This window comes from Nannobrachium achirus (genome assembly GCF_963921795.1).
Source record: "Nannobrachium achirus genome assembly, chromosome: 18".
Taxonomy (NCBI): Eukaryota; Metazoa; Chordata; class Actinopteri; order Myctophiformes; family Myctophidae; genus Nannobrachium; species Nannobrachium achirus.
Window position 1 is genome coordinate 53,339,900 of NC_137825.1, and position 24,787 is coordinate 53,364,686.

At 43.6% G+C, this 24,787-nt stretch overlaps 1 protein-coding gene across 3 annotated transcripts in view; it reads left to right on the plus strand.

The window, feature by feature from the left end:
* Positions 1–24,787, plus strand: part of grnb (granulin b) — a 54,794-nt gene that overhangs the window by 26,314 nt on the left and 3,693 nt on the right. For 2 of the 3 annotated variants that reach the window (XM_080748099.1, XM_080748101.1), the window contains 9 exons: positions 306–397; positions 2,239–2,416; positions 3,141–3,238; positions 7,564–7,803; positions 9,074–9,211; positions 11,180–11,278; positions 13,850–14,098; positions 15,848–16,087; positions 20,294–20,557. In XM_080748099.1, the coding sequence (XP_080604225.1) occupies positions 306–397; positions 2,239–2,416; positions 3,141–3,238; positions 7,564–7,803; positions 9,074–9,211; positions 11,180–11,278; positions 13,850–14,098; positions 15,848–16,087; positions 20,294–20,557 (1,598 nt within the window). The remainder of the gene's footprint in view (positions 1–305; positions 398–2,238; positions 2,417–3,140; positions 3,239–7,563; positions 7,804–9,073; positions 9,212–11,179; positions 11,279–13,849; positions 14,099–15,847; positions 16,088–20,293; positions 20,558–24,787) is intronic. The other variant, XM_080748100.1, reaches the window with a different exon arrangement.

Consider the following 24,787-nt stretch of genomic DNA (forward strand, 5'->3'; position numbering starts at 1 on the left):
TTTAGCGACCGGGTCAGTTGATTTAGCGGCGCGGTCGGTGATTTACCGGGCCGGTCGGTTGATTTAGCGACCCGGTCGCTCGATTTAGCGACCCGTTCGCTGAAAACTACCGACGACGTTGCGACCCGGTTGTAGGTCGCTAAATGATCTCGCTCTTACTGACTGGTTGTAGCCATGTTCATTCGTTATCGCCCCAGCCCTGTAGCAGTGAGTTAGATTTATCATCTATTCATGAGACTGCGTGCCACTCTTCTCCCCTTGTCTGAAGTAATAACACATGAACTCTCGTCTCTCGTCACTGTCAGTGGTCTGTCCAGACAAAGTGTCCTCGTGCCCTGATGAAACCACATGCTGTCTGACCGCCAATGGCACCTACGGCTGCTGCCCCATGCCCAACGTGAGTAACTGCAAGCTGAGGGGGTCCACAGCTCAAGGACCCCCAAATGGTGGTCTTTGGCCACGGACCCCTATCAGGTTTTTTTTTTTTTTTTTTTATGTCAGGGATCCCCCTTCCCCCCTGATTTTTTTTGTTTACAGAAATCAATATTCTTTTGGAAATGGCAGATCTGCAAGGGGTAGATCTCGCAAGTAAATGGCAGATCTACAAGCCAGTAAATAGCATCTTCAAGGCCTTCGAAATAGCAGGTGAGCTTTTGATCGTCTAGTTTCAAAGTAAAGTGGTTAAAGGACAACTTTAGTTTTTTACAACAAGGTTTCATATTATAGATTGTAATTAAATAATATAAAAGATGAGTGTTAAAATTATTTCATTTACTTCTTTCTATTGTTTTAGAGATTCTTATTTCAGTGGTTGGGGGCATGCGTACGAGTGGCTAAATATGTCATTTTACACAGAATAAGCCCATTCCCAAGATACAACGCAACCTTTCATGGTTGGATGTGACTTATGGGGGCTAGAAGTGTTACTGTAAATAGCAATAAAGAAACTGCTGGCTTATTGTGTCTAAAAAGACATATTTAACCACTTGTACGCATGCCCCGATGCGTACGCATGCCCCACATTTTAGCACGGTAAACACGATAAAACAATAGAACGAAGCAAATGAAAACATTTTAACACTCACTTTTTCTTTTCTCTTATTACAATCCAAAATATGAACCCTTGTTGTAAAAAAACAAAGTTGTCCTTTAATGCAATAAGCTCCAGTCTAGAGCTGAGGATTTGTATTGCAATATACTGTATGTGTGTACAACCATTATGAAGTTATAAAAAATAAAAAAATAAAATGTATATTGTTACTTTGTTTCACAACAACCAAAACAACGTTTTTATGGCAAACATAGCTTAAACCACTGTACAAGGCTCACGTGTTGTATTGTGATGCATTCTGAGCTTGTAGATCTGCAATTTAAAGATATTATCGTCGCAGTGTATATCGATGCAGAGATATTTTGGTCAAACACATTATATTGAGTCCATCTCACCCAGATCTAAACTGTGTCCCGTGGAAGTGTCCTTGAGCAAGACACGGAATCCTCCTTCCTGTCGACTATCTGTCAAGTGACTCTAGATGAGAATGTCAGCTAAATGACTAAAGCATATCGTCGTTGTCGGGCGGAAACCTCGTATCTCCAAGTTTCAAATTTGTACGTTCTTTCGCAAAGCAAAGCCCTGCTTCATCGTACAAGGCCGTCGCACAAAAGTAGTGAAAACAGCAGATCTACAAGCACACAACGCCTCGCACCGCGAGGCGTTGTGTGCTTGTAGATCGGCTGTTTTCACTAGTTTAAATCATTTTTTAAATGATAAATGAAAAACGAACGGTTTTGGACATAAAAGGTTTCCACCCGACAACGACGATATGACTCATTCTCAATGTCGGTGAAATTGATTTTCTTTTCCCGCTCAGACGAAACATTTTTCAAAAGCCGCGTCGCACCTGTCTTCAGATCGATCTGTTTTCTCTTCGCGCTGTACGGATTGGAACAGTGCCATGGGGCAGCATTATTCCACAATCTCAACAACACCACTTCAGTTTTCTATCACTGCCTTCCCTTGCATTTATTGCGTTCCAGCTAGAGCTGGGTTGATTTCAAGGTGGCGTCGCAATCTTTGTGGACCGCCCGTCAATATTTCCCCTGTCATATTGAAAGGGGAAGCAACAGATAAAAGCGCCGGCCTAAGGTCGCTACTCGACCTTAGGGAGTGCTACTTGTCTAATGTATCGTATGACAGAAGTGGTTCTATTGCTCTTTCTTCCCGTTCCACGTGTACAGGCGGTGTGCTGTTCGGACCTCCTGCACTGCTGTCCCTCCGGCACCAAGTGTGACCTGGCCCACAGCGCCTGCGTGGACCTGCGGAGCCTCACGGCCACCAAGATCGTCACCAGCCCTGTGACAGCACCCACTGTGACGGCACCCACTGTGACAGCACCCACTGCTATACAGAGCACAGGTTAGGCCTGTCACTTATTAACTCATTTACTGTCTTTTAAACATTGACTGAATGGGTTAACTGCCGCCGTGTCCTTACCTTTTAACTTGGGGACGTGCGTGCACAGATGGTGCGCGATGTCACAGATCATGTTCCAGGCGTGTGTAGACACGATCACAGCTTTCAAATAAAAAATCAGAATGAAAAAAGACCATTCCAGCACTGAGCTCCCTCTGCAACTGTTTACATTGAAGCTAACGCGTATCCGGCCGGATGTTCCACCCCCGACCGGATACAGAAACCATATGCGGCCGGAACCGGAAGTGTGACCGGAAGCACTTGCGATTAGACACCGATTGCTGATAAAACAGCGATTTTACTTTTTTATGTTTTATGAGATTATGAGGACCGGCAGAGAGGAACATAGGGATTTTCTCTAGACTATCGGGAGAGGCGGTAAATGAGTTAAATAATCACCTGATCGTAATTATTTGAGATGATCGCAGTTCATTTCACATAATCCTTTCCATTCATCTGTATAATATGTATTTTTAGAACAATCTTCATAGGCTACTCCTTTTTCAAACATTTTCAAAAATAGCGGAAATGGCAGATCTATAAGATCGCCGCGGTCGAGAAACTCTTTGTTTATCGCTAATATCGATTTGGACTGTCCTGTCCGAGCATTGTCAAATCGATCCGAATTCCCCTTGAGCTCACGATTTACTGTTTTCATCTCTCTCAGTACGTGAAGTGCCCTGCAACGCTTCAGTGGCCTGCGCTACCGGGAATACCTGCTGCAAATCAGCCCAGGGAACATGGGTGTGTTGTCCTCTGCCTGAGGTAGGTGGGTGTGTGTGCGTGCACGTGCGCGTGTGTGTGAGTAGGGCTGTCACGATTATGACATTTTACGACGACGATTAATTGTCATTCAAATATAATTGTGATTAAATAACGGACCTGGATATGAAAAAGGTTGAAAACCACTGCTGTATACTGACCATTGTATATTTTTCTGGAGGGTATTTTTGAAAAAATCTTTATAAAATTGCAAATCTTTGTATATAATTTATGTATTTTTATAGCGAACGTTTGTACGGTAACTTAAATTTTGCTTCTGGGTGGTCCTTGGAACGACATATTTTGAGATGGGGGTTCCCCATCAAATACATAATGCTTTTGGGGATCCTTGACATGAAAAAGTTTGAACACCACTCACATAGAAACATAGTTTTTTTCAAAAAACCTTAGAAGGATTTTGAAGACACTTAAAGAATCGGGTGAAAATATTCAAAGACTTTTTTCAAGCTCGCAACGCGGCACTCGGTGCCGCGCTGTGAGCTTGTATATCTGCTGTTTTTCAATAGTTAAAAGCATTAAAGTTATACCATGTAACTTTTTTTATAAAACAAATCTTAAAATTGTCCTAACTGTTAAATCGCTAAAGGTTTAGAACACCCACTCTGTTATTTTCAGCTTCTAAAGCCTTCTCTTTATATGTTTTCTGTGATCCTCGCCGGGGTCCGGTTTTCGCGGAAAAATTACGTCATCATAGCCTGACACTCAGCCTGAATTGACATTTCGTTTCACTTCATTATTCAGTCTGAAAGTGGTTTCCCCCAAGGCGATTGCAGGGATGGGCGTTGCCAAAAAGAGGCAGTCTTCAGCGATTGGTTCACCGACCAACACAATTTTGAAATTCACGCCATGTGAAAACGGCCACTTATTTTGTGTCCCGGCAGTTTTGGGGGCTGAAATTTGACGGGAAAATACCTAGTAATTTTTGCAGAAAGTACCGTGACAATACAAATTTCCCTCCAGTGAAAACGCATGCCGTGAATTTGCCGTTTTTTGGACAACCAGGTGCATGAAAGGAGCCAGTTAACAGTTTAAAACATTGTATCTGGGATTGAAAACGACCTGAATGTAAAGGAATATATAGAAATAAAGTAGGTCTACAGCTTCACCTTGAATAGGGGATTAATTATTTAGGCTAGAATCGCATTGACAAACACAGCAGAAGTCTATATTTCTTTCTTTCTCTGGTCATCCATCGTTTATGGTGTTGCGTGAAGAAGAAAAATCACACTCGTGTGAACTGAGCGGTGGTGTGTGTGTGTGTGTGTGTGTGTGTGTGTGTGTGTGTCTGTGCCCCCTGTGTGTGTGTGTGTGTGTGTGTGTGTGTGTGTGTGTGTGTGCCCCCTGTGTGTGTTTGTGTGTGAGTGTGCCTGGCCTATGCCTGGCCTATCCTGAACAACAGCGCCCCTCCCTTAACATGTGTGGTCAGAAAAGGTTACTGCAGGCAGGCTACATACCCGGAGACAGACAGACAAACAGACAAACAGACAGACAGACCCACACACACGGCCACGTATAGGAGCGTTGTGACCACCGCTCAAAAAACAGCTAATAATCTACAAGCCCACAAGTGCAACACGTTGCATCATGCAGCGATCCTTTCTGAACCTTCTGAGCTTGCTCATGGTTCAAACTTATTTGTATTCTATAGCCTATTTTTGAGCGGTGGTCACAACGCTCCTATACGTGGCCGTGTGTGTGGGTCTGTCTGTCTGTCTGTTTGTCTGTTTGTATGTCTGTATGTCTGTCTGTCTCCGGGTATGTAGCCTGGCAGTACCTTTTCTGACCACACATGTTAAGGGAGGGGCGCTGTTGCACACACACACACACACACACACACACACACACACACACACACACACACACACACACACACACACACACACACACACACACACACCACCGCTCAGTTCACACGAGTGTGATTTTTAATTAAACTGTGTGGGTTTTGATACAAGTCCGGTCTGGAGAACGGGAGACGGGATGCAACTTGTGATGAAAGCTGGAATCTTTACCAACTCAAAGAGCTGCATCATTAGTTAATAGTTTCTCCTCGTTGCATGATTAAAAGTGTTTTACAGAGCAGCGAGCATCGAGTCTGCATGGTCATCCATCGTTTACAGTGACGCGTGAAAAAAAAATCACACCCGTGTGAAGTGGAGCTGTGTGTGTGTGTGTGTGTGGATCATGTGTGTGTGTGTGTGTGTGGATCATGTGTACCGATTTTTGTGACATTTGAAGAAAATATGTAGGAAAAGGAGCAAAAAGTGTGTTTTGGAGAAAATTCAAGATGGCGGAAAATCTATCATGGCGCAAATGGGCGTGGCCTATATGGGGAGATGCGTCATGACCCAAGGAATCCAGGGAAAAAATATTTTTAATTTTCCGACCTACGGTTCAAGAGTTACGGGCCAAAACGTAAAGTGGGGTGTTATGGCGCCACCATGCGGCCAAATGACACAATTATTTTTTATTTAATCCTTGAAACCATTATGAACCTCCTCTCCAAGTCTTGAAACTCTAGCCCCTATGGTTTGCGAGAGACAAATAATTGAATGTGAGTTTTTGCGATTCCCATTATAAGTCAATGGGGAAAATTAATTCACTAATAAATTAATATCAATTAAACTATTGAACCTTTCTCTTAGCAAGTTACTAGCCCACGATTCCCGAGTAAGCCGGTCGATTTGACATATGGCGCGAGTGTGTGGTGGCAAAACTGTGGGACTAGTAGCGTGCCGAAGTTTAGGAAGTTCAGGCTACATACACACACACAGACACACAGACAGACAGACACACAGACCCACACAGCCATTACAGAGCAGCGAGCATCGAGTCTGCATGGTCATCCATCGTTTACAGTGACGCGTGAAAAAAAAGCTAAATCTACAAGCCCACAAGCCACAAGTGCATGGGGGGAGCGTTTCGCTGTTAAGAGCGAGATTTCCCCCAACAGGTTGCATAACGCATGAGCGATCCTTTCTGAACCTTGTGTTGTTGCATGAAGAATATTTTGTTAAATCCATTTGAGGCGTTCAGGGTGAGAGAAGAGACGCACCAAACCGAACTGGGGAGACTGTTTTTTGCAGGTCTTTCAGCCCGCGTGTGTTTTTTGCAGGTCTTTCAGTCCGTGTGTTGCCATGTCTGCTAATTATAAGCGACTCTGGGCTTGATTTCCGTAAAGTTGCTTGTATGTATTGATAGTGGCTGGTTGCGGTTTATTTGTTGTGAGTTTGTAGATTGGCAATTTTCAAGTAGCTGATGCGGCGATGCGTATAGTTTTAAAGTGCTCGTGTGGCTAGATAATATCACTTTTTGGGGCTTATTTTTGTACACCTGGTTGCTTATTTCTCTCGCAAAATCTGGCAACACTGGTTTTCATGCCTTAGTGAAAACGAGCGATACCAGTATTTTTGCTGCTGATGAGGGCATGTGAAAACACCCAAAAAACTAAACTCCCGGCAAGTTATGCTAATTATAATTCTTTATTTTGCCGGGAAAATTCCGGAACTGCAATGAAAACATGCCTATAGTGTGGCTGGCTAGTGGCTAGCTAGCTTGCTAGTGCTACTTGCTAACCAAACAGTCAGAATAGGAGCACTACGAACTAGTAATCAAACACAACATAACATGCCTGCTACTGGTGTTTCATAGCGAGATCGATACGATCGCATTTTACCGCCATTTACCGCATTTTATCGCAACGCGATGCGCGGTACGGTACGGCGGCAGCGCTGGTGTACTTGGAAACACACATGAGTTCTGGGAAACCCCCACCCACGCTGATCACAAGACACTGATTCACGACGCTGATTCGCCGTACAGATTTTCAACCGAGGGAGGACTCTTCAATGAGAGCACTTCTAGACCCCTGAATCGCCAAAACAAAAAATGTAAAGGGGTGTGGCTAGCGATTCAGGGTCTGGAACTAGGCTAACGTCATCATACACTACCGGCCAATCACAGCGAGGGTTATACACTGCCGGCCAATCACAGCGCATCTTGCTGACTTCTCAGGAAGTAGCTTGCCTCAACAAAACAACAGCATATACTCGGGTGAAAGAGTCCGTTTCTCCGGAATGCCTGAACGCACAGGAACCAGGGACCCCTCTAAAGATAGATCTCGGCGAGGTGGAGGCAGACGCGGGGGAGTGAGGCCCGGTCCACGGCGAAAAACGGCCGGAAGACGCGGACGCGACCGCGGTTTGCTATAGAGCTACTGACCACTAGTTGAGCAACTTACACAGTATAGCTTTAAATAATTCTCGGTCTAAATGGGTTAAATCTCTCCCACCTAACCCTCCTAACAGGCGGTGTGCTGTGAAGACCACCTCCACTGCTGTCCCCGCGGCACCGTGTGCAACCTTCCGGCCTCCACGTGTGACTCTGGCTCCGGCGGCGGCACGGTGCCCTGGCACAGCAAGGTCCCTGCCCTCCCCACGGCCACCCCGCCGGACAACAACAAGTGTGACGAGTCCACCTCCTGCCCGGGGAAGTCCACCTGCTGTCAGACCCCCGCTGGAGAGTGGGCCTGTTGTCCACTGAACCAGGTCAGTAGGACACCCAGCTATCTGAGGCAGTGTTGATTTTGACTAACCTCGCTGCCTTCACCAGGCTTTCTTGGGGGAAAGCCTGGTGATCGTTAACAACGGGCGGTTTGATCCAGTCTAGGCGGAAAACACAAGCCTGAAGAAGCGGCGTCACTTTGTTTTGATTCCCTCCGTTTGTTTCCCCAATCCCTATTAACTCATTTCCTGCGATCCCCGTCGAAACCGGAGATTTCCCGCTGTACCACTCTGCTATGCCCGAGGAGCCCGAAGATTTAATTAGCTTTAATCATTATGAAACGATTAAAAGTATGATCGCTGATTATAGCCGATTCTGGCTCTTTAGGCCCGCCTCCTAACTGTATCCGGTCGTATTTCCGGTTTGGACCGGATCTAGGTTTCCATATCCGGTCTGAGGTCCAATTGTAGCTCCGGTCCCATAGGTTTCCATTGTAAACAAGGAAGCTGACTGTACGGCATGTTATACGGCTATAACATGGTATTTTTTCACGTGTTTTTTTGTTGTTTTTTTTAGCTGTAGCTGTAGCTTTTACCCGCCTGGCATATGATCTGCGCACATATCGTCTGCTATGTGCGCGAACATGTCCACGTGTTACCATAGCGCACAGCTGGCTGTTTCCAATGTTTTTTTATGTAAACACTGGCGAATACAGCAGGGATACAGTATGTGGTATGCGCCTAGACCACTAGGCCAGCGGACGCCCCGATACAGTCGACTTTTTACTGAGTCGAGTCGACTTGCAAAAATTACAAGTCGTTAATGCCCTCATTTTGACATGGACATCTTGATTTGTATTATTTAGTCCTAGTCTTTACATACAAATGTAATAAAGTTTTAGTCAGCTGAAATGTTTTAGTTCCAGTCTAGTTTTAGTCGACTTAATATCAAAAGATTTGAGTTGACTAAATCTACAGTTGGCTGGGGGATATGAACGAATCTGAAATGGCGCAATCTTATTATTCTAACATCTTTTTTGACTAGATATCGATATTGTTTGTGAGTAAATATAGTGTCAGGGACCCCCCAGATGGCCCAGAAGCAAATATTTGAGTTAAAAATGTTCACTTTAAAAATGAGATATTCAGAGATTTGCACAAAATGTCAGGATTTTCAAAAATAGCAGATCTACAAGCTCGGAGTGCCGCGCTGTGAGCTTGTATATCTGCTATTTTCTCGATAGTCAAAGCATTAAATAATTCTAGGCCTAAATGGATTAATTCCTTGCCACACCACCACCACCACCACCCATAGGCTGTATGCTGCGACGACCACATCCACTGCTGCCCGCACGGCACGGTCTGTAACCTGGAAGAGGAGACCTGTGACGACCCCTCGCGCTCGCTGCCCTCCCTGCCCTGGGTGGAGAAGGTGGCCCCAATGGTCGTCCAGGTAGGGCCCGCACCATTATGACATTTTACCTGACAATTCATTGCCACTGAAATAATTGCGATTAAACGATTTAACTGTGTTTTTGTCGTTGACAATAACTTTTCTGTTTGTAGGCTTTGAAGTTGCACATGGCAGATATGACACATAACTTAAAGTGATAGTTCACCTATTTTTGACATGAAGCTGTGTGAAATACTTGCCATTAACCCATTTAGGCCTAACCTATAGTTAGGCCCAAATCAGAAATTAGCCTACAAAAACAAATATGTTGATACATACTGTACATGTACTTTAAGCCCCTCCCATACACTAAAATGTGTACCCGGCCTGAATGGGTTAAATAGTGGTTACAAATGTATTAATCCATTACCAGAGTCCTGTGGTCAGAGTTCTGGTCAGTTTAGATGAATATAAAGTAGTTCTGGTGATTTGGCAGGGGCTCATGGCCCAATCATTAAAAATAGATGAATCCACAAAACTAGCTTCATTTGTATTGTTGACATATTTCTACCAAATAGACCAACTTTCGTTCAACTTTGACCCCTCTGTCACATGGTACTATTTTTTGTGTCCAGTATCACTACGCCGCTGCAACGTATTTCCCCAAAACAAGGTGCTTTGCAGGCAGCTGATCAGAACGAAACCTCGCTCTATATGGTAGAAATAGGCCAACAATACAAATGACGCTAGTTTTGTGCATTAATCTATTTTCAATGATTGGGCCACGCCAAATGGCCCCCAGCCCATTGGAACTACTTAATATTCATCTAAAACTGACCAGAACTCTGACCACGGGACTCTGGTAATCAATTAATACATTTTTAACCACTGTTTTAATGGCAAGTATTTCACACAGCTTTATGTCAAAAATAGGTGAACTATCACTTTAAATATACAAAGAAACAACTGACATATTTGACAACTTTGTTTTTTTACAACACAGGTTGATATTTTATATAGTCATTCGAGTGAATGAATTTCCACTGGTTGTGCGACAGTCTTCTCTTAACAAATAGTCCGTCATTCGAGAAAAGAAAAGATGAGTGTTTTGATGAATAAATGTGTTTTCATTTACTTCTTTCTATCGTTTTAGTGATTTTAACGATTTTGATTTGCAATTTTGCATGCAAGCCCCCAGGTTGGGGGCTTGCATGCAAGTGGCTAAATATGTATTTTTAGAGCCCATTCCCAAGATGCACCGCAATCTTTCATGGGCAGATGTGACTCATGAGGGCTGTTATAAATAGTAACAAAGAAACTGCCGGCTTATTGTGTCTAAAAAGACATATTTAGGCACTTGTACGCATGCCCCCACCCACTGAAATCAAAATACTAAAATCACTAAAACAATAGCAAGCAGTGAATGAAAACATTTTAACACTCATCTTTTCTTTTCTCTAATAACAATCTAAAATATAAACCCTTGTAAAAAATCACACCCGTGTGAACTGAGCGGTGGTTCTCTCCCCCCCCCCCCCCGTGTGTGTGTGTGTGTGTGTGTGTGTGTGTGTGTGTGTGTGTGTGTGTGTGTGTGTGTGTGTGTGTGTGTGTGTGTGTGTGTGTGTGTGTGTGTGTGTGTGTGTGTGTGTGTGTGTGTGTGTGTGGGGCCTGGACAACAGCGCCCCTCCCTTAACATGTGTGGTCAGAAAAGGTACTACACAGGCTTGAGGCTACATACAGACCCACCCACCCACATACAAACAAACTAACTAACAAACAAACATACCTACACACACGGCCACGCTATGGAGACGGTGTGACCACCGCTCAAAAACTAAAGTTGTCAACATTGATAGTGGAAATAGCCGATCTACAAGCTTATAGATCTGCTATTTCCACTGTTTTTGAAAATGTTTTGAAAATACATCAACATTTTTCAACATGGAAACGATTATGACAATAATTGCGACTATGTCAAATAATTGCGTTTAGGCGATTATGTAATAATTGTGAGAGGCCTACGTGCAGGCACGCGCAGAGAAGTGTGACCAGCAGACCATGTGTCCGGGCGGGACCACCTGCTGCAAACACACGTCTGGCCAGTGGGCGTGCTGTCCCCTACCTCAGGTCAGTAGCATCCATAGGGCTGTCACCACTATGACATTTTACCTGACGATTAATCGTCACACAAATAATTGCGATTAACGGATTTAATAGTTGCTTTTGTCGCTGAACACTGGAGCATATGAATATAAATTACATTTCTGTTTGGCTTTGTTTGAAGTTGCACAGGGCAGATATTATGACGAATAACCTAAATATACAAAGGAATGACTGCCATATTTAATAATAACTTTATTCTTTATACATTTATTGTGGAAATAGCCGATCTACGCAGATCTATGAGTTTGTAGATCTGCTATTTCCACTATTTTTTGAAAGTGTTTGAAACTATATGAACATTTCTCAACATGGAAATGAATAGGACGCGATTATGCAAAATAATTGCGATTACCTCAAATAATTGCGATTAGATGATTATGTAATTATTGTGACAGGCTTAATCAGTGAGAGAGTTATTTATTTGATTAAAAAAACACATTTGATTTAGGTGAAAGACATTTGATTGCACATTGTGTCATGACATTGTGTCTGACTTCATAGACTCAATAAAGCATTAGGTTTTCAGATCAAAGAAACTGAAAGAACAGTCTTGCACTTAACTCAGTCGGTGCCATATTTAAAGTGGGATGACCTCTTATATTGCCGGTTCGCCAACAAAGGGTTAAAAAAATAGTGTGCACGCTGGTGCACACATTCGTGCACAGATCATGCACTATGCATGTGCATGCTTTTCACAGCTTTCAAACCAAAAAATCCGCTTGGAAATCCGTTCAGGCATTCAGGAGAAAGGAGCCCTTATGTTTTCTTCAAATGTAAACAAACATGGCTGCCATGTTTGAAAGATGGGGTTGGTATGGGGGTTAAACATGCAATTTCGCGATCGCGATCATGCCTAGTACACTGTTGGAGGTCCAAATTTTTTTTTTTCAAAAACTTTTTTTTTCAATTTTTCTTTTTTTTTTTTTTATTATTATTTTTTTTAAAAAGACGTTCAGAAGACGTCTGGCAGGGAGGTCCATAGTGAAAAAGACGTTTTAAAGACGTTTTTATCATAGAAACATATTTTTTGGCAGGGTATGAGTTAACTGGATTACACTGGAGCTGGCTGCTCCAATCTACAGTATGCTCAGCTCTGCACAGCTTCAGACCCATCAGACTAAAATAACCCCCTAGTCGACTCAATCTACAGTTGATCTTCTCCACAAAAATGTATTTGCTAGGCCTTGATGACGTCGTAATGCCTGATTTTACACTTGGTTGAATGCTGTAAATAGCTGATCTACTAGCTCACAACGGGGACTGCCCCATGGTTCGAACTCCCATTGGTCTGAACACCGTCGGCAGGTTAGCTACTCACCAGCGTCAGCAGGTCAGCTACTCACCAGCGTCGGCAGGTCAGCTACTCACCAGCGTCGGCAGGTTAGCTACTCACCAGCGTCAGCAGGTTAGCTACTCACCAGCGTCAGCAGGTCAGCTACTCACCAGCGTCAGCAGGTCAGCTACTCACCAGCGTCGGCAGGTTAGCTACTCACCAGCGTCGGCAGGTTAGCTACTCACCAGCGTCAGCAGGTTAGCTACTCACCAGCGTCAGCAGGTTAGCTACTCACCGGCGTCAGCAGGTTAGCTACTCACCAGCGTCAGCAGGTCAGCTACTCACCGGCGTCAGCAGGTCAGCTACTCACCAGCGTCAGCAGGTCAGCTACTCACCAGCGTCAGCAGGTCAGCTACTCACCAGCGTCGGCAGGTTAGCTACTCACCAGCGTCGGCAGGTTAGCTACTCACCAGCGTCGGCAGGTTAGCTACTCACCAGCGTCGGCAGGTTAGCTACTCACCAGCGTCGGCAGTTTAGCTACTCACCAGCGTCAGCAGGTTAGCTACTCACCAGCGTCAGCAGGTTAGCTACTCACCAGCGTCGGCAGGTTAGCTACTCACCAGTGTCGGCAGGTTAGCTACTCACCAGTGTCGGCAGGTTAGCTACTCACCAGTGTCGGCAGGTTAGCTACTCACCAGCGTCAGCAGGTTCCAGCGTCAGCAGGTCAGCTACTCACCAGCGTCAGCAGGTTAGCTACTCACCAGCGTCAGCAGGTTCCAGCGTCAGCAGGTCAGCTACTCACCAGTGTCAGCAGGTTAGCTACTCACCAGCGTCAGCAGGTCAGCTACTCACCAGCGTTAGTTTTACTGAGGTTAGGGTTAGGCTTAGACATAGTTTTACTGAGGTTAGGGTTAGGCTTAGGCATAGTTTTACTGAAGGTTAGGTTTAGGTGGTCGGACCAAAGGGAGTTCGAACCAAGGACATGTTACCGCTCACAACGTGTAACCAAACATAAAATGAATTGCCTTTTAGTTCTACAGGATCTCTTCTCTACTTGTTCCTCCCTAACATTTTAGCCTTGTTTTTATTTGTTGACAACATTTTCACAATATTTAGTCTCAGTTTTAGTCATCATAGCTTAGTTTCTATTCAGTTTTCATTTAGCTTTCGTCGGTGAAAGAAGGTAGTCGACGAATATTTTTTCGTCATAGTGTTAGCCGACCAAATCACCGCTGCCCCCTTCCCCCTGCTCTCTCTCACAGGCTGTCTGCTGCAAAGACCACCTGCACTGCTGCCCCCGAGGCTCCAAGTGCAACGTGGCCGAGCAGACGTGCGAGACGCCCGGCGGGCTCAGCCTCCCCTGGTTCCGGAAGACGCCGGCCCGCTCCGTCGGCGGGGCGGCGTCGCGCTCCGACCAGAACATGTGCGACCCCCACACAAGCTGCCCCCGGGACACCACCTGCTGCTTCATGCACAAGACCTCCAAGTGGGGCTGCTGTCCCCTGAGGAAGGTAAGGACACAGAGGTCTCGTCTCTGGCCTGACGTCATATCACGATTATTGTGACAAAAGACATTTACGATTTACGATATTATCGCGTTAATCAAAATCCATTATCCTGGGGCGGAACATTTGCCCAAAAAATAGCAGATCTACAAGCTTCTAGATCGGCTATTCGCCTCTCATGAATTAGATTTCTTTTTTAATCAAGTCCCAGCCCTACTAACTTCCCAACAATCTTCGCTTATTGTGACTCGCTCTGGATTAACACTTGCAATGTTGCAATGATTTTTTCCGGCCAATGTCCTGCGTTGCCATGGTTACCATAGACTTCCATGTAATTGTGCAAGTGTGTAAAAAGTGCACGCCCATGCCTAGATGATGCACCACGTGTGTAGATGCTGTTCACAGCTTTCAAACAAAAAAATCCGCTTGGAAATCCGTGCAGGCATTCATGATTTATCAGCCATTATGTTTTCTACAGATGTAAACAAACATGGCTGCCATGTTTGAAAGAATGGGTTGGTGTGGGGGTTAAACATGCAATTTCGCGATCGCGATCATGCCTAATACATTTCTGGAGGTCCAAAACATTTTTTTGAAAAAAAAAATGTTGAAAAAAAAAAAGATTTTTTTTTTTCAAAAACGGCCCAAACTCGGGAAACTCGGGGTTGGCACAGCACTAGTACCAATACAAACTCGGGAAACTCGGGGTTGGCACCATATGTGTTAAGAGCGTCTGCTAAATGCTTAAAGACCTGGAATTATTTTATGCTTTAACTATTGAAAAATAGCAGATATACAAGCTCACAGCTCTGCACCGAGTGCAAGCTTGTAGATATGCTATTTTGAATTTAAAGTCATGAAAATGTGTGCAAATCTTTGAATATTCTGTATGTAGGCCTATTTTTAAAGCAAATATTTGCAACTCAAATTTTGCTTCTGGGGGTCCCTGGAACGAAATATTTTGAGATCCGTGGCCAAATACATATCATTATGGGGGGTCCTTGACATGAAAAGGTTTGCACACCACTGACACAGGAACATAGGTTTTTTCAGAAATCTGCTGTAGATCTGCTATTTCCACTATTTTTGAAAATGTGAATTTTTCAACATGGAAACGATTATGTCAAGCAATCGCGATTAGACGGTTGTGTAATCATTGTGACAGGCCTAACTGTACAGGGTTCTCACGGTCATGAAATTCCTGGAAATATTTTGAAATTAAAAAAAGTTTTGGAATTGATCAAGGGTCCTGGAAGGTCCTGGAAAAAATAGCTATGCATTGTCTTTGGTTATTGATTTTGTTAATACCTCTGAAAAGACAAATTAAACATTGGCCAAATTGTCAAATATTAGAGGCAGAAATTGTGAAAATAGCCAATCTACCTGATCACAACGCCTCGCAACGCGAGGCGTTGTGAGCATGTAGATCTGCTATTTTCACAATAGAAACATGTTATACAAAATTCCTCTACTCTTAGTGCTCGTCAGGGACAGGGTGCCGGGGTCCCCAGTTAAAATATGATTATTTCCGGGGTCACAGCCTGAAAAGGTTGAGAACCACTGGCATACACTACCTGTCTTTGGGCATTGCACATAGGAGTAAGCGACTTGTTATTGAGCTGAATTATCGTTATATAGTCCTGGAAATTGGGTTCAATATTCTGGAAAAGATTTGGAAAAGTTTTGAAAATGAATTGGTAAAAAATGTGGGGAACCCTAACCGTACCTTCCCCTGCCTCCCTCCCTCCCACGCAGGCGGTCTGCTGTACCGACGGGGACCACTGCTGCCCCGACGGATACACCTGCAACACCAAGCACTCCTCCTGCGCCAGGGGTCCCCACGTCATCCCCTGGTCCACCAAGCGGGCCGCCCTGAGCGCGCCCGCCAGCGCCGCCCTGGGGGACATCAAGTGCGACGACGAGACCAGCTGCGCCTCCGGGACCACCTGCTGCAAGCTGGCCGCGGGAGACTGGGGCTGCTGCCCTCTGGTCAAGGTGGGGGACTTTTTTAATTTAAGGAGAGGAATGTCCGCGCACTGGATAGAAGCTCCAGGCGTAGTTTTATTAATAAAAAATCAGCGTGACAACGTTTCGACCCCTCACGGGGTCTTCATCAGGTCTAGTGAAGAACAGAGAAGGCTAGCCAGTTAAATAACCGGAAAGAGGACACATTAATGTCATGCGTAACAGCTGGGGTGACACAGTGTAGTATTAAACATTTTTACAAGATCTTGAGCAGTAGAAAGGGCTAAACAGTCTGTAATTAAATAATCTACCAGAAATAAAACTGGTTAAAGCTATAAAAAGTAGCTAGTAAAATAACATGTATACAATACAGTGTCCCTCAATAAACGCCTAACAAAAAGACCAAAAGAAAAATAAACAGTATACAAAAAGTATTCAAAATAGTAAGGACAATAATGCTGGACTATAACAACAAATAAATAGTTACAAAAACACAATAGTGCACAATAATAAGAGTAACCAAAGCAAAAAAGCAGTGAATAAACAAACCAAAAGGTTAATTAATTACAAAAAAGTTAATTAATTACAAAAAAGGTTTAACATCGAACTCCTCATTGAGTCCACAGGGGGACAGTAATGAGTGTATGAATGTAGTATGCTTCACGTTGGAGGAGGAGACGGTTGTGATCGCCCCCACGAGGAGGCATGTCTACTTTTTTAATTTGTCATGGTCACAATTATTTTGTCATAATCGTCATAGTCAATAGTGGAAATAGCAGATCGACAAGCTCACGATGCGTTGTGATCTTGTAGATCAGCTATTTTCCGCTATCAATGTTCTTATTTAAGTATAAAGTTGTCAAATATGTCAGCCATTTCTTTGTATTTTTACGTTAGGTGTCATATCTGCCGTGAGCAACTTCAAAGCCTACAAGCCAAACAGAAATGTAATTGTCAACGGCAAAAAACTAGGGATGTGCCGAAAGCAAAATTCTTGGCCGAAACCGAATACCGAATAGTGGAAACATTTCGCCGAAAACCGAATACCGAATAGCCGAATATTATTAATATATATTATGCGCATAATGTATTTTTATTACCATTTTTGTACCATTTGTTGTAAAGCTACCTTATTATGGCAAACGTGCTTATGTCAAAACCATACAAAACTATAATAATAATCACCATTATCAGGGCTCAAAATTAACTTTTTGATTACATGATTTGAACATGCCATATCACGTATGTCATTATCAGCCCTACATTTATCATTGAACTTATTCTTTATGCCCAAATGATTGCGACCGTCAGGGAGCAGTTTACTATGAAAACCTCCACCGGCCGTCCGTCCGTCTGTCACACGTCACACGTCACACCTTTGCCCTGCTCATATCTCCGCATCAGTATGACATCACACCACATGTGTACACAAACCTTTGTGTACGTTGCTGTGGCAACAGTCTGTTGTTGCTGGTTTGTTAGTGTACGTTAGCAACCACCTTAGCAACCATGGTTTTACCCTAGCAACCAACTGTTTACCCTAGCAACCAACTGTTTAACATAGCAACCATGTTTTTTTACCCTAGCAACCAACTGTTTACCATAGCAACCAGATACGCAGATCAGGGATCTCCATATATGGGCATAAACAGGTGACATCACACTGATGTCAGATACCTAGAGCAGGGATTTCTCCATAATATATGGGCATAAAAGGGATTCTGTTAGGGATCTCCATATATGGGCATAAAAGGGATTCTGTTAGGGATCTCCATATATGGGCATACAAGGGATTCTGTTAGGGATCTCCATATATGGGCATAAAAGGGATTCTGTTAGGGATCTCCATATATGGGCATAAAAGGGATTCTGTTAGGGATCTCCATATATGGGCATAAAAGGGATTCTGTTAGGGATCTCCATATATGGGCATAAAAGGGATTCTGTTAGGGATCTCCATATATGGGCATAAAAGGGATTCTGTTAGGGATCTCCATACTTCAATGAGTAACCATGGCAAACTGTCAACTGCCCGTATGTCTTGATAATTGGTAAAACAAACTTTTGGCCTATTTGTGGAGATATTATCTCCCGATTAGGGAGTCTAACTGGTTGTATATTGTTTTTTTTAGCAGTTATAGAAATATTAGAACTTGATATCAAGGTGCCCACTCCTCCTTAGTGCCCACTCTTCCTACCGTCTGTCCCTCATCTATCCATCTAACTCCAGAGTCCAGACAGGACCCTACATCTCACATCTTTTTTACTAACCATGTGCCTATAGCACATGCCCCCCCCCCCCCCCCCCCCACACACACACACACACACACACACACACACACTGTGTGTGTCTCCATCTCTCTCTGGAAGAGGTTGAACATGAACTCTGCAGCCAAACCGAGACGCTCGCTGACAAACACTCTGACAAGCTTCACACAACTAACACCAGTGACAGAGACATCCTTATGCATTGTTGTTGTTAGCCCTTAGCACTGATTAGTGCTATGCTCTGTAGCAACAAAGAATTGACAAACAGCACTCTACTAACTGCTATCTTTGTCAATCAAAATCGCTGAGGCTCTGCTCCTGCTCAATGAACACTTTAACGAGCTTGACGGAGGCACGCTGCCTGGCACGGAGCTAAGCTTACACAACGAGCGACAGGTCGCAATGACATACATAGGCTACACTCGTTAGCCGGCAGCTGCGCAGACTAGTGAAGTGAAGTGAATGCGAGACGGAGTGAGTGAGTGAGGGGGGAGAGAGAGAGAATGTTTACTGATGCTGCTGTGCTGCGGCTGCTTTTTGAGAGATTATACTGGACCCCTGTTCTTCACACTATTCGGTGCTATACTATTCGGTTTTAAAAACTATACGGCCGAAAACCGAAAATGCATTTTTAGCCATTTTCGGCCGAACATTTTCGGTGCCGAATATTCGGCCTCATCCCTACATGAAACATTTTTACGTCAGCAAACAACAGCTAAACTAAAATGTTAGGGAGGGACTAGTGGAGACACATATAGTCGTTTGTTTGGTTGTGTGCAGGTGTCACGTTCCGAAAACGACACGTTGAGCTTGTAGATCGGCTATTTTCGGCACGCAGCTAAGTATAAATCAGGCTATCACGGCCTGCTAAGATACATTTCAGACAACTAAATCAACTGTAGATTTAGGCAGGCATTGGCACTAAGGCTTGCCCACCTGCCCCCGGCAGGTGGAGTTTGCTTTCAGGTTGCCCAACCAGGCAGGTGCTAGTTTGAAAGGGGACGCAACGGTCTATAAACACAGTGCGAGATATCTGTCTAAACACCTGAACATGGCCAAAGCGCTCTGTCTTCTGGTCTGTGGAATGTAAAATAAAAGCACTGTTAACCTATAATGTGTCGTTTTCACTGTTGCTACGCTTAAAAATATAAAATAGGTGTGAACCCATAGTCATATTCAATCATAACTATGTAGGCATTTTGATCAAGATTGAGGTATGACATTTTTAAAGTGTTACATTTTACTTATCCTCATTTTCTAATGGGCTATTTACTTTTCGGGGCAAGTGGGCTTGACCTTTGGGCAAGTAGAAAATTATCTATACTTGCCCGACGGGCAAGTGCCTCTGAGACCTTAGTGTCAACCCCTGATTTAGGCGACTAAAATTCATTGATTTAGTCAATGGTGTTAGTCTAAAACTAGACTAACACCAACACATTTCAGCCGACTAAATTATGACTCAAACTAAATGGAATTTTATTCAAAAGACTATGACTAAAACTGCATCAAAATTTGCTGTCGAAGTCGACACCGTGGTGACTAGGGCTGTCACGATATGACATTTTACATGACGATTAATTGTCACTCAAATAATTGGCGATTAACGATTTAATTTGTGTTTTTGTCGTTGATAATTACATTTCTGTTTGGCTTTTAGGCTTTGATGTTGTACATGGTAGATATGACACATAACCTAAATATACAAAGAAATTACTGACATATTTGACAACTTACTACTTAAAAAATAACTTTGATAGTGGAAATAGCCGATCTACAAGCTCACAACGCGTCGCGATGCGACGCGTTGTGAGCTTGTAGATCTGCTATTTCCACTATTTCGGAATTTTTTCAACATTCACGATTATGACAAAATAATTGCGATAATGTCAAATAATCACGATTAGACGATTATGTAATAATTGTGACAGCCCTAGTGGTGACACTCTTTGGCTCTCTCTCTCACCGCAGGCCGTGTGCTGCGACGACCACGAACACTGCTGCCCTCAGGGCTACACGTGCAACATGCAGACGGAGACCTGCGAGAAGAAGGCCGGCCGCGGCCTGGTCGTCCACGCCACCCCCCTGACCGGAGTGGTCCGCCCCGAACAGGAAGGCACCGCCCCGGACGACCAGGACGTACCATGTGACGCCGCGGGGAGCTTCCACTGCTCCCGCCGGGAGACGTGCTGCAAGACCTCGGCCACGCAGTGGGCCTGCTGCCCCTCCCCCAAGGTACAGCCCAGTGAATTTATTTCCTGTCGTTCGATTCAGTTCAGTTTTATTAAAGGTGATACACCATGCATTTAAAAAGTATTTATGTCATATTGTTTATGTCCCAAAAACGTTTTTCAAAAGGTTTGAGGCTAAATTACCACTCCTGAATTGAGAGCCTCTCTCATTTTTGAATGGCTCAGCTGCAGTACCACCTTTGGCCTGAACTGCGCCACCCCCCCCCCCCCCAAATCGTTTGATTTTTTTTTTCTTTTTTTTTAACATTTTTTTTTTTTTGATGATGACGTCACAATCGGCAGATGACGTCACAATCGGCAGCAAATCTGGATAGCCTGTTTTGAGAACCCGTGGGATACTTTTAACCTTCGCCTTCTCAAAACCAGAGAAAGACACAACGGTCAGAAATGGGACTTTGTGAGGATAGAAGGTGCTAGTGGGACCCCAAAAAAAGGTTTTAAAATAGGAAAAGTGAAATTTCATGGTGTATCACCTTTAAAGCGTCAAATCAAAACAGGTTGTCTTAAGACACTTACATGTAGAGCAGAGGCCCAATATTGTCCCACCCTGAGAAAGCGTTTTTTTTGCGACGGTGGCAACGAAAAACTCCCCCTCAGGCTTATTAACTCATTGGTTGTATACAGCCGAGCAAACCGAAGATTTTTCTATGTCTTTCACTGCTGGCTTCTCCTACCTGTTAACGCGGGCGCAATCCAGTTTCCATCTTGCGCGATCGGACACTGCTATGCATCGTTTGTGCGGGTATTCCATCAGCTCCTCAAATCCGTTGAAAATTCATCCACCCGTTCTCTATTTGTAAGCCGTGGTGTTTACACAGAAAGCTAACGGGCCGGAATAGAGGACGGACCATCCGCTTCCTGTTTCGGCCTCAATGTTAATCGGTCCGCTCCATAATGTGTCCGTGTTGAAACCGATTCTGGAGGATTAGTTCCGGCCTATTTTAGTTCTGCTGCGATACATTTTTTGGAGCGGTGAAAGCGCTCCCAATAGACAGGTATGTCCGTGGGTATGTGGGTGGCTGGCTGGGTGGCCGTGTCCGTCCGTAGCCTGGCAATACCTTGAGTGGCCACACACAACACACTAGTTAAAGGAGGGGCGCTGTTTTGTGCAGGCCAGGCACACTCACCACTCACTCACAGGCACAGTTTACACTCACTCACTCACTCACATAGGGTACAGCTGCTCAAATTCACCGCTCCACTTCGAACCGAGGTTTGATTTTTTTTAAATTAAAGCTTATCTTGGGGTTCCTCGGGCATGGCGGAGAAGCCCTACAAAGGTTTTTTTTTTTGGCAACAGTTGAGGTATTAACTCATTGAGTGCCTATCCCGAATATGTTCGGGATATATTATCGCATACCAGAGTGCCTATCCCGAACATGTTCGGGATATTAAAAAAAAAAAAAAAAAAAAAATTTTTTTTGAAAAAACTTTTTTTTTTTAATTTTTTTTTGGACCCCATCAAATCTAGTGAACATGATTTCAATCGCGATTTTGCATGTTCCACCCCCATACAACCCCATCTAACATACAGGGCAGCCATGTTTGTTTACATAACATGTAAAACATAATGGCGATTATCTCAAGAATGCCTGAACGGATTTCCAATCGGATTTTTTTGTTTGAAAGCTGTGAACAAACTGCACAAATCCACTTCAATGCAATCCAGGATTGCATTGGATTTTTTAGAGCTCATTCTTCTCTGTTTTTTTCCCATGCATGAGGTGTGCAAGGTTTAATCATGGCTAAGTTGACGAAAATAAGGCTTCTAAAATGCTTGGTAACCAATAGCTAACTTAAAGCTAACTTCATCCTCTTCCTGTACATGCACAAAGGAAAGTGTTCAGGCAAGTCATGGCTGCAGGGCTTCTGCATATACCAGCATATCTCTATGGGATTTTCTATGGCCACTGGGCGCCCTCTAGTGGTGAACGGGGTGGCACTCAAAGAGTTAAGAGCAGGGGTCATCAATGTGTCCCTACATGGACAAAATGTGGCAAAGACTTGGCCTTGTCTTGTCCGTTTTTTTACACACCATTATAATGTGTGTAGGACCCCCATAGAGCAGGGATACTCAAACTTCTGAACCGGTGGGCCACATTACAGAAATGTCAAGGGGCCGCGGGCCAGTTGATAAAATGACATTACTTGATAAATTCTCTTTTATTTGCTTTATTTCCACATAACTTAAGACAAGTGCAATGCGCATTATTTATGGCTTGTAATTCCGTTTATATTCTGTCAATGACACAATTTGTAATCAAAGTAATTTCAAAGTAATTTCTCTCTTTTATAATAATTCTGTGCAATTAGCATATTCGACATAAACACTAAAACAAACTAATGTACATTTGTCTGGGTTGTTGTCTATCTGTCTGCCTGCTATCAAGTGGGATAACATTAAATATAGCTGAGCACATCTCTCTTTCAATTGCTTCACAATGTTATTCATGACTTGGCCCACATTCAACACAAATGGCTTTTTACAGAAAATAAACTTGTGAAAACAGATTTAGTTATGGCTATAAAGGAAGATAAAATCAAACAATACTTAAATTAGATTCCCAGACCTTTTAGCTACCAAATGGCTAATGATGGAGTTGTTAAGTAGAGCTACAGTAGGCCTACATCTCTCTTTAATTTAATTTGCAGGCATACAATGTCGTTTTGGGTATGCTAATTGGTCAGGCAGAGCCAATGGTAAAAAAAAGAAGAAAAAAATCGGCGAAAATCGGCGATTTCAATGGCTGCTTTCATCAATGAATTTCCTTCGGGATCAATAAAGTATCTATCTATCTATCTATCTGGTGGGCCAGTCAAAATTCCAGCCCGCGGGCCGGAGTTTGAGTATCACTGCCATAGAGCATCGCAGTTGAAGCCCCACCCCGTCCTCACTCTGGTGATGACGGGGACAAAGCCACCTCGGCTGGAGAGGAATCATGTCAATGTTCAATTTTTTTTGAATGCAAAGATTAATTAGAAAGCTGAAAAAAGGGCAGGGTACAAGACTGTGTATTATATGTGTATTATTTTTAAAATTGCGGAAACTACACTCCCAGAATGCATTGCGAATGACACTTGTTTCCTGAAATATAGCCCTTAAATCACGCTCAGTTTAGTTATCCAGGCCAGCATATGGACTGAAATGTAGTGATTTTCATCTCTGTGGACGCTCTTATCGTCATCCTTAACATAGTGCATCATATTTGTAAAAGAAAGACGATCGCTCACAGAGTTCTGCTGAAGTGCAATAATCCGCCGGGAAGACAGGGGGCAGTAGCTACTTCCGCGGTAACCGCACGATATGTGAAAGAAGAAGAAGCTAGACCAATCACAGACGTCAATTTCATGGGATGTAGCTGTATGGGAAATGCAGTTCTTCTCCGTGCGATCTTGATTAAAATGTGTTTTTACTAAAACTAGAGTGATTGCATACATACTCGGGGGTTCTACAGGAGCATATAGAACCATTTTACAACCACCAGCCTAGTGGTAAGTGTACATTGAATTGCTACGACTTTGTGGCTGATAATGAAAAACCCTATGGTGAAAATGAATGGAAAATGGACTTCTGAGAAGTTCTGACACCTCACTGCGATGCTCTATAACTCTGAGAGTGTACAAATGGAACCAAATGGCCCCTGTTTAAAAGCAACACAGCCATGTGGTACAGTATGTGCCCTAACCACTGGGCTATCAGGCACCTTCTAATCAATATTTTTAATGCAGTCGAGTTATCTTTTGTCATCACTGAATGTTGTAGAATACAGACAAACAACCTTTCTCCCTGACATCACAGACTGATAAATAGGATCTTTTAACCCATTTAGGCCTAGCATTATTGAATGCTTTAACCAGTGAAAAATAGCAGATATACAAGCTCGCAGCGCGGCACCGAGTGCCGCGCTGCGAGCTTGTAGATCTGCTATTTTTGGAAAAAGTCGTGAAAATGTGTGCAAATCTTTGAATATATGTATTTTCAAAGCGAACGTTTGTAACTCAAATTTTGCTTCTGGGTGGTCCCTGGAACTAAATATTTTGAGATGGGGGTCCGTGGCCAAATAAATATCATTTTGGGGGTCCTTCACATGAAAAGGTTTGAGAACCACTGACATAGTAGTCTCTCAAGAACAGACTAACTGAGCTCCAGTTAAGTGAAAAGGACCTTTTCTTTGACGATGGCTGGCCAGATTGTTGACATACAAACATTGGT